Below are 15,754 nucleotides of genomic sequence, written 5' to 3' on the forward strand. Positions count from 1 at the left end.
AAACAGAGTCTCTGTCCCCGACTTACTGACCAATCAGAGGCTGAGTAGCCAATTGATTGACGAACTGGAGGCTGAGTTTCTGACCCTGTGGTGGTTTTGTGCTCAAATGCACTAAAAAAAGTGCCGCGCTTCATGATTTTTGTTTTTCACATCATTTTGGGTGAACTCTAGAGACGTTTGCGTGTGAAAATCCAAGGAGATCATTATTTTCTGAAATACTTAAACCAGACTATCTGGTATTAACAGCCATGCCACGACTGAAGTCAGCAATCAGAGATGAAAAAGGGAAAAGACTTCACTAGCTAGTGACCCTACACTTTTGTTCTGCATACATCCAAGGAAGAAATACTCAAGTCCGTACAATCTGTACTGAAATTAATTATTACACTGTGACACAATATAGTGAACTGACTTTTTGGGTGTCTGGTCTGACGCTGCTTTAACTTTTAAGAGACAGTCTATGATGGCAGGTCAGGTTTGCTTATTTTCCAGCACAGTCGCCCTACAGTTACTACAGCTGTCACCATTTAAGAAGACCAAAGTGGTCCATCCATACAACTTACTCTTGGCCTTTTAGAAATCGCAATGAAAGAAGCCAAACTTTAATCTGAAACAATCTCTGCCTGGACTTACTGGAACAAAAGCTCTTGTGTATTTAGGTGACACCAGACTAGTGCCAGAGCAGAACTCTGGTCACGACCTCTGACCTGGAGATGACACATCACATGAAAGTCTGGATGAGTTTCAGGATTTTGTTTTAATGAACATATGGACAGCTATGGTAGCTAATCAACATGCGTGCGCGCACACACACACACCCCCTCCTCTGCGTCATCTAAAGTGCATTCTGCTCAGATTCACAGACAGAGCCTGCAGCCTAAATGAGTGTGTGTGTGTATAAAATTGCATACATACAAAAGTATGCATCCTATAATCAATACCTCATGCTTGCGTGCGATAGCCTTTTGATTGTAACCAAATGCAGTACATTACGGGACACCGAGACGCACAGCATGGAGCTGTTTTTGCTCTAAACTCTGTCTCACCTTGGATGCGGATCGTGAGGTCGCGAGTACGCACACCGATGTTGTTTTCCACCTCACACCTGTACACTCCCGTGTCGTTCCTCTGCAGCGGTCTCAGGAACGTCAAGGAATTGTTCACCACCTCCACTCCAGCTGGCATCTCCCCATCCAGCCTGACACACACACAAACGCACAAAAGCGCCACCCATTACCCCAACAGCAGAATCGCAACATTGCATCCGCATATTAAGCATTTTCGAAATGCGAACAAACAACCCAAACAGAATGCAAAATAAGTTGCTCATACGTCTTGGAGCCATTAAAAATTTTGTTATATTTTTTATTTAAAATGCGAAAAAATGTAAAAATGATTTAGTAAAGACATAGCACCAAGGGTCCTAGGAAACGGCCAAAACATGTTATTGGGGCTAAAGTGTCTCCTCTAGATAAAAAAGTTAATTTTCAGATTAGATTATATACAGTAACACTATTTTTCATAAAACCTATTGCTTCTTATCTCCCAATCCTTTTTTCATTTTTTTGTAAATATGCACATACATTTATATTTTTATCAGGATAAAAAAACAAACACATTTGCTAAATACAATTTCATGCCATTTTATGTAGTTTCCATAACCTTTTTAAAATTCAGGTCTTTCAATTATCTTAATTATTGTTCAGATGAAATTTGACCAATTTACTGTAGATTTCACATAAAGACATAAACCAAAAAAGGTGTATTATTCTAAAATGCAAATTTTTTAAATATATATTTTAAGATATTGCAACATGATTTTGACACGGTAACAGAAACTTTAGATTTTTTTGCTTTACCAATTTAAGCCACTATTTTTATACAGTAGGTCATATGCTTCCAGAGGCTTATACCAATTTCAATATCAATACATAAAGAAATATGAATAATTATACTTTAAAATTATTATTTGAAGCGAGACAGCAAAACGGCCATTTTTGGGGCACATATAAAATCATCTCTCCAAAATAGCAACTTACATTTTTTATGGAATTAAGATTTCAAGTCACAAACTTCAGAAGTAGCTTATTTGGCACACACATTTCTGTATTACAAAATAAATAAATAATAATAATCTGCGCTTATACTGCGTTTTTGGCCGTTTGCAAGGATGGTAACAAGAAGAAAACGGAGGAATTTTCAGTGGAAATTAACAAAGAAATGATCACTACAAAAGCAGGAATCATGAATTATGCTTAAGTGAGGTTTATTGTCTATTTATTTCATGTTTTACAACATTCAATTCAATTTTATCTGTATAGCCGTTTTAACAATTGTCATTGTCGCAAAGCAGCATCAAAATGGTCAGTTTGTCCCTGGTAAGATAGCCGAGGGCGACGGTGGCAAGGAAAAACTCCCTGAGATGGTAATAGGAAGAAACCTTGAGAGGAACCAGACTCAACAGGGAACCCATCCTCATCTGGGTGATAACGGAGAGCAGGGATTGATCTGCATTCATACTGTGTGTTAGGTGGCAGGCAGTTCAGCTGTAACAGTTGATGTTTTCGAAATGTTTTAATCGTTTTTATATGCAAAAATATGATTAAAGTATTGGAAATACGTAATATTAGTAACATTTTTGGGTGGTTGGATCAAATTACTGTTTATCTGCAGTTACTTTTATTCAGTGCTTTTAGAACTCGCCTCCAGAAGGAATTAAATTCGTATGCTGAGGTTCCGCTGTAGGTTCTGTTGTCTGTTAAACTGAACGAAAGCTAAGGAGATGCTACAGTAACAATAACGTAAGAATTTATCATCATCATCAAACGATACATAATTAAACTTCATGTGCATGAATGAATACTATATAAATAATGGCTGACATTCAGACCATCCCACACAGGGTCATGACTCGATGTGTAATAAGCAGGCCGTACGCATGATTACGCTCTTTAAACAGAACTCAAAATACACTGTGCAGATATTTACAAAAGAGAGACATGATGTAAAATGAGATCGGGCTATTTATCTCACTAAAGCAGCACACAGCACCTGCTAGAGGCGCTAACGCATCCTAAGCACTACGGCAGCTCAGCACCCGGATACTGGAAGAATGAAAAGCAATTTTCAAAATGTTAAGAGCTCAGGAAGTGTAATGAGAAGGAAAAAGAGTGGCTGGTGGCGCGTACATGCGCACGCGTGTGTGTGTGTGTGTGTGTGTCAGATGGAGCATCTGCGCTCACAGTGCTGTGACTGGAATCAGGCCTGTGAACACCATGAAGCTGAATCTGATCCAGAAAGCTTGCATGAACAGCACAGTGAGTGTGTGTGAGTGGTTGCATGGGCACACCTGATCCATCTGAAGTGGTGTGCTGGTGGATTAGCTTTGACTTGGCACTTCAGCTGGACATTCTCCCTCCCCACATACCAGTCCCCGTCGTAGCCTGACAGCAGGATGTCCGGAGCAACTGTGGGTGGACACACACACACACACACACACACACACACACACACACACACACACACACACACACACACACACACACACACACACGGGATCATTCACTGCAGGTACAGGAAGGATGATCACACCTCATTACACTGATGAGCGCATTCTTTTCGGCAGCTCTTACTCTGGAAGTTAAACTGGTCACAGACATGGAGGAACGCTCTCCTAATATTAACATTAAGAAATCAGTCGATCTGTGTGTGTGAACAAGCCCTAATGATGCCATGTTTCACTGTCTGATGCCAGAAGTGTGTGTGTGTGTGTGTGTGTGTAAGAGAGAGAGAGACTGAGTTTTGACCCAAAATTAAAACAAATATTTCATATTAAGTCACAATCATAAGATTTTTCAAATTGCCTTGTTCCCATAACTTCTGATTGTTGGGGTTGTTTCTAAAACCTTCACGCTTTCATCATTTATAGTGAGAGAAACAGAAAAAGGAGCAAGAAAGAAATAACAGGAGTAATAGAAAAAGAACAGATGATGAGTGGGGGACAAATAAGGAAAAGAAAAATAAAGTCACAGAAGGTAAAGAGGAGATAGGAATGAGATTAAAATGAAAAAACAGAATCCAGAAAAAAAAACAACAAGAGAAGAGACATAAGAGACAAGATAAGTAAGCAGAGGAGAAAAAAAGAAAAAAAAAAGTCTTAAAGATAAAGAAACAAAAACAGAGTCAGCAATAAAAAATGCTTTTGGGATGAACGAATGTGAGAAAGAAAAGAAGAAATTGATAGAAAGCGAGTGAGAAAAGGGGGAAGAGAATAAAATACAGAAAAGTGAAAAGAGGTTGAAAATGCTAAAGAAAAGAAAAGGAGTGAAATGATAAAGAGACAAGAGACATTGCATGACTGCACTGAGTGGAATCGAATGTTCTCCGTAAGACAGAACAGAAAAGGAAACATGAGTCTTTGGTCAATGATTCATTTCATTCTACAACATCAAGGATTTGGGGAAAAACTTGTACGATAAAGACATTTTATGTATTTTGCAAAAGACAAACTGCTCCAAGAATATTAAAACCACACTGATATTGTCGTATCGACACATGGACTGTAAGTACAGACTGACATCTGATCCTGAACTGAGGCGGCCATGTTTATGTAACACTGAGAAGACTTACTGTAGCTTCTACTGCTTTACATTACAGCACTTCCACCAGCACCTCACTATACACCGAGCAGCCGTAACATTAAAACCACTGACATTCACATGAACAAGATGATCCCATGACATCAGGGGATCACCTGTCGATGTGGCAGTTGTATTAGGCAGCAGGTGGACGGTCAGTCTTTTAAATTGATGTATTAGAAGCAGGGAAACTGGGCAAGTGTAAAGATCTTGACTTTGACAAAGCCCAAATTGTGATGGCTAAACCATTGGATTAGAGCAACTCAAACTCTGCAGTCCAAAAGTGTTTCAAGGAAGGAAAAGCAGTGAACCAGTGGCAGGGTCAGGAGTGGCCACAGGTTACTGATGCACAGCGAATGATGGCCCAAGTAGTGTGATGCAATAGAAGAGCTACAGTATTGTAGCTCAAATTGCTGAAAAGGTTAATGCTGGTTCTGATAAAAAGGGTCAGAACACATAATGCATCGCAGCTTGTCGCGTATAGAGCTCTAGTAGCCGACCCCGGTCAGGGTGCACCTGCTGACCTGCGTTCACCACCTACTATGGTAAAGGCACCTACTATGGACACAAGAACATCAGAACAGAACCACAGAGCCATGGAAGACGGTGCCCTGGTCTAATTAATCAGGTTTTCTTTTACATCATATGGATGGCCGGGTGTGCGTCCGCCGCTTACCTAAGGAAGAGGATGCACTATGGGAAGAAGGCAAGCCGACAAGGGCGGTGTGGGAGTGTTCTTGCAGGAAACCAATTATGTGGACGTCACTTTGACATGTACCACCTACCTAAACATTGCTGCAGACCAAGTAGGCATGATCAGGGCTCAAATCGTCCATGAATGGTTTGAGGAACATGAGTTCAAGGTTGTTGACTTGGCCTTAAAATTCCCTAGATCTAAATTCGATCGAGCATCTGTGAAAAGTACTGGAAAAAACAAGTCTGGATCCATGGAGGCCCCACCTCACAACGCTCAGGATATAAAGGATCAGGTACTGATGGCTTGTGCTCAGATACGACAGCAGAGGTCTTCCTGACTTGGATCCGAGCTGTTTTGGTGGCACGAGGACCTGCGCAACATTAAGCAGGTCGTTCTAATGTTATGGCTGATCAGAGTATCAGTTGGTGTATTAAATATATATAACCTGCCCTAAACTCAAAGCATGTTCTTACTGAAACTGCCTACTGCTAATAAAAATACAATTAATTTAAACTATTAATATTTTAATATTAATCCCCCTAATTTAATGTTAAAGTGTTACCTCTGACTTTTATAAAAAGAAAGGAGGTTTAAATGTCAAATTAAAGTTTCTTTTTATGCTACATATTGACATTAAGCCTTTGTTTTTAAACAATTTTTCAATCCATTTATTAAATCCATAAGCCCATTTATTATAAATGTATTATCATCATCCATGTGAAAGAGCTGTTACTATAGAAACAATAGAATATTCGATTGAGGGCATTGACATTTATCTGGAGTTTTGTAGTTGCATTGACTAATCAAAATCAACACACATTAAAGAGGACACACTCACACTGAACGTTGATGACATAAGGCATCCTGAATTCACTCGACAGGGCCGGGTGTCTCACCACACAGGTGAGGGTGTGACCCTGGGCGTGGCGCGTGGGCTCCCATGTGTAATGCACCTGTGTGGTTGTGGTGCCATTGCCATCGTCTTGCACGTGCTTCTCTGATGTTCCGTACAGAGTTGACTCCCAGGAGACTTCAGCCGGGGGACGGGCCCGCTCGGCAATGCAAGTAGCCACGGTGGTCGTGTTTCCTCCGTCTAAGAGAGCCGCGGAACCGGCGGATATGTACACCTTCGGCTCAACTGAGAGAGACAGAGAGAATTGAAGAGAATTTAAGCACTGTACACCAGGCCATCATAAACCATAAGACCTAAAACAATGATCCAAGAAAAGATGAATCATGATCCTAGTGTGAATTTTCCAGACAAGCGGTCACCAACAGGACGAGGACAACCACACCCTCCTTATGTGCTAAGACACTAAGCATGACAAAATTTTCAAATGAAAAAGGGAATAATAAAATGGTGACTATCAGCAAGCTTTTACAGTTCTCGCTACTACTGTAACAAGATCTATTTCTCATCGGCTGTCACCGAGGTCTTTTCCACAGGGGCTAAAGTTCTCCGTTAAAAAATGTTCTGTGGAAAAAGCAAGTGTGCGTCACAGGACTGCTGAATTCCAGAACAGAGGGAGCAAAGTGCAGCAAGCAGGTATATCAGTTATGCACTGTTCTTTTTATTTATTTTTTTTAATTAAAAATAGCATAATTTATATAAAACATTATTCTACAGTGACAGTTTCCCAAGACGCCACATGCGGTTGCTGTTTTCAACGCTGAGTAAGCCAAGCTTTAAGCAAGTACCAGTCCTGAATTTAATTACCTTTCCTGCCAAAGTCTAAACAGTACTAAAGCATGCCATGAGGGTGAAACCAGACACAGAGCACAAACCAGAAGTGCATCCCCAACCTCTAATGCCTTTTTGATTCCCTGTTCCTTGAGGAATCTAGTTTGAGATCATCAACCGAAATGTACTATTTTATGGACTTGTAACATGTATTACAAAAAATATGCACACACGTTAATGTTTGAGAAAAGTTCCATCGCTCTAAACAAAAAAAAAAAAAAGATGGAGGAGGAAAAATGGTTTAATAACACCCCTATTGATGATTTAAAACCTGGACAGTGCAATTTAGTCCATACTGGAAGTCTATCCTGGAAGTCTATCCTGGGAACAGTGGGATGCAGTTGCAGGGCATCATGTCCCTGCAAACACATTCATAGACTTACTTACACCTAGGGGTCATTTAAAATCGCCAATCCACCTGCTGCCCCACCCGCAACCTCCTCAAACATCTCTTGAAGGTTCAGCTATACGATGGTGAGAATGATGTATGTCCTCAAGAAGAATTTCATTAATAACTGTAGGCATGACATGCACCCATATACAGTAGATGCGAGTCCCTCACACACTCCACCTTTTCGTGCCTCACCGAGTCAGCTTTGTTTGCTTTTCCACCCCTCCTTCGTGCCAATCCCCTCAGCTCATTCTCACTCAGAGTCCTGCCTGACCTTCAGCGTGAGCGGCAGCTGAGCGCGCAGAGCTACCCGTGAATATGAGAGTACGTGTGTGAAATGTCATACACGCTTGTGACCGTACGCAGGCCTCGTGTACGAGTGTGGGTCACGGTGTGGACGTGCCAGAGGCCAGAATCCACACCATACTCATAAAGAGTACCTTGACCTCGGCTTATAGAGGAACCCCCTAAAAATAGTGGGGCTAATATCTTGGCTCTGTACCTACTCTACACACAGACACATTACATTCCTTCTGCTCTAATTATAGCTCTTGCTCGAGTTCCCCTCCCCACCTTTGTGCTCCATACACTGGCACTACTCCTCAGTCTTCCGTCTTCTTCAGTATACGAGTTTACCTCCATCAGAGACTTAATCAGATTAAAGGACTTTTCTCTTTTTCCTTTTTCTCCATCTTTAGTGATCATACACGCACAAACTATTCAGTGATCATGTACATTCCCCTATTACGTTTTAATGCGTTATTTAATTGAATCAGCTCTCTCTCTCTCTCTCTCTCGTACTCATAGTCGCACAGCTCTTGGTGAGTTTTGCAGCAAAGCAGATGGATTGCAGGAAAGAGGATGACGTCATACTGTTCCAAGGAAGCACTCACTCACTCATCCCCACACACACACACCTCTCACCTGTTCATTGTCCATTCTATACCTCTCACATAGACACCCCCACCTCCCTTTTATGTTCACCCCATTTTAAAGGAGATACACATGGAACAGTTCAGGCTACCAAAGACACAGAGTCTCCGTCTCCCTTTAGGCTAGATGGACACACGTTGCACACTGTCTGCACTATTACTGCTTTCACATGACATTAGCCCTGCTGTGAGACTCCAACTATCAGCTGTCAAAGTCATGAGTTAGATTTATGATCCCCTGCAATACCATACTGGTCTCTGGTTAGATGTTATAGACTGTACTGGTCTGCTGCTGTGATAAAAACAGAGATCCACAGGACCACTGCTGCGACCCAGATGATGGACCCTCCGCACCTTCAGATGATTTCACCAACAATCAAATGTCGTTTCATTTGAGATCGTTTTCCCGGCAAATGAGGTCTGACGCAGAACAGCACGAAATCCACATGACTGTCTCAAATGATTCCTTATGGAGCTGATGACCGTTCAGATCTACTGCTTGAAGAACCAAAATCAAAGAAAATTCCTGTCAGGTGTAACAATATGTAGACTAGAGGTCTAACAGTATGGAATATCATATCTTTTCATACAGGGCTCTCATTATCAAACAGTGTGTTCAAATTATTCAATTAAATTTTATTTATCCTGCATTGGGTATTGTTAAACTGCAGGTTTACAGAAATAAAAATTCCAGATATTTAAAATGCATACATTTCTAGCTTTTTCATACATACAGCTAATTCAGTCCAATGTAAATAAATCAGCATGGTTGCATATTGAAAAGGTTCTAACATCAAATAGAAAACTTTGAATTAGAGTTCAAAAGCACAAAACACACAGCCTAAACGGTCCAAAAACATGTATTTATGAGTATTTATACCAACCTGGAGTTGCTTTAAAACAAAGTGCAAAGAAAAAATTGTGTCACCCTTTTGTAGTCTATGAGATTTTTGTGCTACTTAAAGGTGTGATCCATGTGTAGTCTTGCATGCAAAATCCATGCATTATGCAATCATTGTGTCACGATTAGGTTTTACTTAAAGATGCACTGATCGATCAGGCAGTGAACAGAGTCAAATGGTTTTCAGCTTGATCGACCATGACCAGTGTAACAGCGTTCGCCCTATAAGCCCCTGAGATTGTGAGTTCAAATCGGTAGCAGATTGGCTGTGCTCTTGGAGGGGTTTAGGTGGCATACACTCTCACAGCAAAACTAGAAAACTTGCATAGATGGTGCTCTTCACTGCCTCCTAATGGTGCACGAGCAGCGATTCAAAATGATGCGGTTATAGCCTTTGCCCTCTCCAGCTGGTATCTTTCGCCTCATTTTCAGTTGGATTTCATTATAAAAGAAGCTCTGTCCTGTAACTTAATGAAATTAGTTTGACAAAGTCCTAAAACACCTTTTTTTTTATAAAGATACAATTGAATTTTCTTTTATACAGATATGTATGTGTATAAGCGCAACTATAGTTCTTGAAGAAAACTGGAACAATACCAGCCAAGAAAATTGCAATCTGTGAAGCTCTAGTTGTAATTATTCAATTCAATGGAATTTTATTTATACAGTTAAACTTTGGATCGCGAGCCTAATTCATTCCGGGAGCAATCCAAAACACCTGTATATCAAAGCAAATTTTCTCATCAGAAACTGATGACTCGTTCCAAAATCATCTTATGCACTGCCACAGCCTTTTTAACCTTGTTCCACACATGGGCCATTGTTTTAGTACAGTAACGAAAGAACAGTCACTACACTAGGACACAAAAAAAAGAAATACTTTATGTGCATGCATAAACACATAGTCACAATGTATATTATAAAATAATGTATAGTATGTATAGTATATAATAAACAGTACACGTGTGCAGCAATGTTAATTATATGAATGACGCATGCACACTGAGACTAAGAATAAAAAACAATTATTCACAATTCCAGAGAAAAAACACTGGCTCAATTGTGATCACGTGGCGCTCGGCAAACAAAGCGCATGCATACTACTCATATTTCAAGACCTCGCTCGTTTATCAAGATAAAATGTATTTCAAAATTATTATATTAAATATGTGCAAATTAAATATGCACTGCATGAATCAAAATTATCAGATTGTCCAGATGTGCACGCAGAGGGGGAACCCATCCTCATTTGGGTGATATCGGATTGCAGGGATTGATCTACAGTCAATCTAGGTGGTAGGAGGTTCAGTACAACAGGAGAGGGGTTTAAGTTATTATGGAGCACACTTTTGTTATTAGAGGCTCAAGTACAAAACTGTTCGTGAGAATTTCAGTCCTGAACTGTTCAGTTTTGAACTATTGAATATTTTAATCCATAGAAATTGAACTAAGGCTCATTTAGGCAATCCTTATTTTTGTGGTAAAAATGCACTCTATTGGGACATAACCGTATCATATTAAAGAAAGTAGCAGAGATCACAGTTAAAGAAAAGGGGGGGGGAAAGCTAGTATAAATTTAAGTATTTAATATAAGACTTTTTAAGACTGTGCACTAATTAATATTTGCACAGTCTTAAAAAATCTTACTTAGAAAGCCGTACTGTATACAGCTACTAATGTTTTCGGTGAGAAACAAAAAGAGAAACCGGAGAGGCACCACCCACAAGAAACAAACGGCAAGCAGTACAGGAAGTTCATCGATAGCTAGTGTGACTGTAAGTAACATAAGCGATAGTCTTACATTGTTCCCTTTTCACTGTGGGACAGGGTACACAGAGTATAAATTAATATCACTGTCTTCATTTGTGACGAGATGCCTACAGTTTTTATCCTACATTAGTGTAACTTCAGTCCACTGCTGTTATGTCTACTGAGACAAGCTCTTGCTCCTTAATCCTTTTGTCAGGCCTGGAATACATCCGACCGTAAGTCAGTCCTTGAGCACAGAAGAAGCAGCTTTATATGGAGCTTTTGTTAGTATGATGACTGCCACTGGGAGAATGTTAATACCTGCAAGAAATATGCCTTCCTTTAATCGTTGCATACCCTATGAACACTAACAAATGGACAAATTATGAAAAGGACAATGTAAAAACGACATAATATAAGCTGTAAAATATTTAACATGGCCAGTAAAGTGTATGTGACCATCTGGGAAAACCCTAAAAACTCACAAAGTCAAGTGAGATTTCATTGAATTCTGTAAGTCACCGTTTAAAGTTTTAATTCCAGCTGTCAAAACGTCCACAATGCACTTGAGCCTTTTTACTAATCGGCATACATTTTAGGGATCAGGTTATTCACCCGAACTCACCTAGGACGCTGAGGGTGGTGGAGGCTTGTGTGTTGCCCAAAGGAAAGGTTGCCACTTTACAGGTGTAGTCACCGACATCTGAGAAACCCACATTCTCCAGCACGATGGAGGCATCGAAGGGGGAAGGCATGCGGAAGGACAGGCGATGTTTGTACTCGGGCTGAATGGAGATCCCAAACGTGGGGTTGTAGACGGCCACAGTGGCCCAGCCGGTCGGCAAGCGCCTCTCCCACGAGCTCTGCGTCAGACTCAGGTTCGAGTCCACCTGAATCCTGCAGCTCAGAGTCACGTTCTTCCCCAGGACGCCGCTGACCTTGGGGGGCACTACCACCTGGCTGCCACACACACCTGAGACACACAGACATATTATTATAATATTAAACATTGAAAAACTATGATTAAACTTGTTTTTCTATGAGATTTGACTAATCTACTGTATAACACTTCACAGATATCACTGGAACATTTTCATATTCCATCTTTGTTAAACAAAAGGTTTTTTATTTTTATGAATTGCAATGAATATGCAGTTTGTCACTATACCAAATGCAACCTCAGATTAATTGCTGTGAAGCTCTGAAGTACATTGTGTTTATTTGGATGTAAGCAGAGCTGCTAGTTTATTATATGCCACACGTCCTTACATACACTATGGTTTATAAGTTACAGGATCACTTAGACAATCAACGTGGCAGAGACCCCCCCGTCTCGCTAGACAATTTTTCAAAGGACATAAGCCAAAAATAAAACCACAGGAGTTTGTTTTAAGAGCTTGAGAACGTAACATTAATGCTTACCTAAAGATGCCTTACACAAGCGTTTTTTTAACGACAGTGTGAAGTTACAAGCTGTAAAGCTTTTGTATTAAAGTAACCAGAATAAAAGAAGTATACAAAGAAAACAAATGTCAGAATACATGTAACTCTATTGTTACTTTAGGTTTTCCAGATTAAAACCCTTTTCCACTTTGTTAGGGAGTGTTTTTATGTACAGTACCAGGCCATGCTCAACCACAAGACTATCAAGTGCTGAGGTTTAGCACACTATTCAGACAGGTCTACATTTACACTGTGGGCTGGAGTAATGCCATGTTTTGATGTTTTAATGAAAAAAAAATGACTGCTACTCAGTGTTTTGAGACACCTACCCCCATATAATATAATATAATATATATTTTTACATATAAAACTTAAAACATATAAAACTCTAAAGCATGGAGCCTTTACCTACTGTACGGTGTTAAAGCAAAACAAAATTCAAGATCTCTCTTTAACTTGTACTGACCTTCTACCTTAAAACTATTTTAAATGAAAACATAGCCATCGTGTCCATCAAAAAACGTTAAGGTAAAAAAGAAAGAATTAAAACAAGGTGCTTGATTGAGCATAACAAATGTGAAAGAAAGCCAGCCAATCAGAGCCCGGAGGCAGGTTCAATATGATTGGCTGTTTCCGCTCCAGTCCGAAACAGCCAGAAAACAAATCAATCAGTCAGACCGTACCCTGGTTCAGGATCTGATTGCCTGTTTATTGTGGCTGGTTTTGCATTCAATTACTATGTTAATACTTTTTTTTTTTTCTGAACAGCACGGGATAAAAGTTTAGGAAAAAAAAATTGTGCAGGAATATTTAAACTACAGTATAAATTATATAAATTATATTATCTACAAAATAGAGTTTACTACTGCATACGTAGGTGGAATTTCAGTGTGATCTGGCAACCCAAGTGAGCAAGGAGAGAGAGTGAGACTGAGAGAGAGAGAGTCTGAGTGAGCAAGTGTCATTTGTTTGCATAAACAAACAAACAAAACGCTTTTTCCTCATGATTGAGACCCAAATATAACCCCAACAGGAACAGTAAAAGTGCATTTCACAGTATAATACACAGACTCTGCAACTGATGCTTAGTGGAACTGGTTTTGTTTCAAAAATACCAAAAAGGTGCAACAATAATGTTTTTTCCTTTATTTTCTAAAACGACTTGACTGATTGTTGCATTGCTTTTTGTTTACCAACTGTACATACATACTTTCATCTTTACTTGCCACAATAATTCATGACAACTTTTAAACACACGAGGTACGACTTGATGGCAACAATAACAAAAAATCTTAAAACTTTTTTTTTTTTAAGGTAGGAGCTTCTGTAGTCATTTTTAGTCATATACAGTATTCATAAGTGTAGTGCATTTTGAATGTGGAGAAATATAAGAAAATACATAAATAAATACATAAATAAATAAATAAATAAACAAAACAAGTGAAAGCTCCGCTAACATCACTGTGTTCCTAGTTCTTGCTCAACCCTCAGACACAACTTTTCTCATGCACCATTTCCCAGTCATGTGCGCTGACTTTTAAACAAGGCATTTTATTTATTCTCAGCTCCACTGTCTTTTCACTATAATTTTCCTGTTCGCTTGCGTTTTCCGATCCTGCCTGTGTTAATTAAATAGAAGTAATTATTAATTATTAGTGATTACGAAGAACCTAACATTTTAAATACTAAACCACTTTTCACACTGGTGCTGAACTTAAAAACAAACACCGTTTGTGTAACAATGGGCGTGCTGTCTCGGAGCAGTAATGACAGAAAAAAATTAACATGGGAATACGACCACAGAGTTCTCCCTGTTCTCCTCATCCCTCCTTTCCTCCCCCTTTAACCACTAGCTTCCTTTCCATCTGCTACCTTCCACCACACTGTCGCCCTCCAACACTCTTTCCTCTTTTCCATTCGCTGCACAAAAGTTTAATTATGTCTCTGTTAAAAAAACAAAACAAAAAAAAAAAACACAGGGACAAGCGAGAGAGAAAAGGAGGAATAAGATGAAGATGGAAAAAAGAGAAAAGTAAGTCAAAATGCTGTGACGGGCCCATGAGACGAGGGCTACGTAAGGGACAACCTGTGTGTGATTACGCCCAAATAGTCCAGCCTTCCTGACACGCAAACACATACACACACACACACACACACACTTCCCCTCACGCACAGACATTCCCTTCATGTGGTGATTTGGAGAAAATGATGGAATTCAGAGTGGAGTCTGTAATGCATTCCCACATCTTTTATGTATCAGTCATTTGCAGGATTCTGCATTCAAACAGTAACACACACTCAGTGACCCCATAGAGGAATTGTGTACTCCAGGCTATTGTTTCAGGATGTAATATTAACAGCACATTCTTTCACACCTATTGGATCTATTCCAAGACTTCAATAAGTCTCACGGAAGAGTTATATGACTCTTGTGGACTTTGTTCAGGAACGAGCTAAAGAACATTGTGAGCATGGTTCAGGAACTTCCACGGAAATGGTCTGGGAACTCTCATGAACAAGTTCTGGAATATACTCTTGTAATCAGGGGAGGAAAAACAATGTTTGATGTGATAACCTGATCATTCAGTCCGTTCAGGTCGTCAGCTGACTTCATCATACTGCCATGTAACGCTGCTGAGCCCAGATGCAATTTCAAGTCTTTACTGTAAGCGATCTGTGATCGCGGTAATTCATAAATATTTTCGGACCACGTTATTTCTGTGAAGTTGATGCATCAGCACCATCCTTTTAGGTTGTGATGATGTGTTGGACAGATCCCAAGCTAATTCCAGTCAATTTCAGCAATCTCCTAAGGCTAAGGCCACACTACATGACTTTAGACAGGAATTTGTATAGGTTTCAAAATTGTACAGTCGGTCCTAAAGTCTGGGACAGTGAGTACAAATTGCGGCCAGTAGGCGCGGCAAACAGGCACAGAAATCTGTAAGTGTATAAGGGGTTGAGAACACACTGTCGTAAGAAATAAGGCGCATTATAATCAAACGTTTTTTTTTTTTTTAGACATTTGTCATGTATTGTACACACTGGTCACCAAACAGACAATGAATATACTGTATACTGTGCATCAGTAGCCAATGAACATAGAGGAGGCGGGATCATTCACTGCCCCACGCTCAAGTGTCACTCATTCCTTTATTTATTAAGTCACGACAAAAAAAAAAAAAAAAAAAGTGCGTCTCACACGGTAGGGAGAGAAAGAAGGAAAAAAAAAACACTCCATCTGGGAAGTGAAGTAAAGCCAA

General features: G+C 39.8%; 1 protein-coding gene across 3 annotated transcripts in view; it reads right to left on the reverse strand.

Moving 5' to 3' along the window:
- The window catches only part of nectin3b (nectin cell adhesion molecule 3b), an 89,509-nt gene that overhangs the window by 40,408 nt on the left and 33,347 nt on the right, over window positions 1-15,754 (reverse strand). For 2 of the 3 annotated variants that reach the window (XM_053478441.1, XM_053478438.1), the window contains exons 2-5: window positions 11,674-12,021; window positions 6,173-6,472; window positions 3,350-3,467; window positions 1,047-1,198 (exon numbers count right to left, since the gene is read on the reverse strand). In XM_053478441.1, the coding sequence (XP_053334416.1) occupies window positions 1,047-1,198; window positions 3,350-3,467; window positions 6,173-6,472; window positions 11,674-12,021 (918 nt within the window). The remainder of the gene's footprint in view (window positions 1-1,046; window positions 1,199-3,349; window positions 3,468-6,172; window positions 6,473-11,673; window positions 12,022-15,754) is intronic. The other variant, XM_053478440.1, reaches the window with a different exon arrangement.

The sequence above is a fragment of the Clarias gariepinus genome, chromosome 19 (assembly GCF_024256425.1).
Source record: "Clarias gariepinus isolate MV-2021 ecotype Netherlands chromosome 19, CGAR_prim_01v2, whole genome shotgun sequence".
In the NCBI taxonomy this organism is placed as follows: Eukaryota; Metazoa; Chordata; class Actinopteri; order Siluriformes; family Clariidae; genus Clarias; species Clarias gariepinus.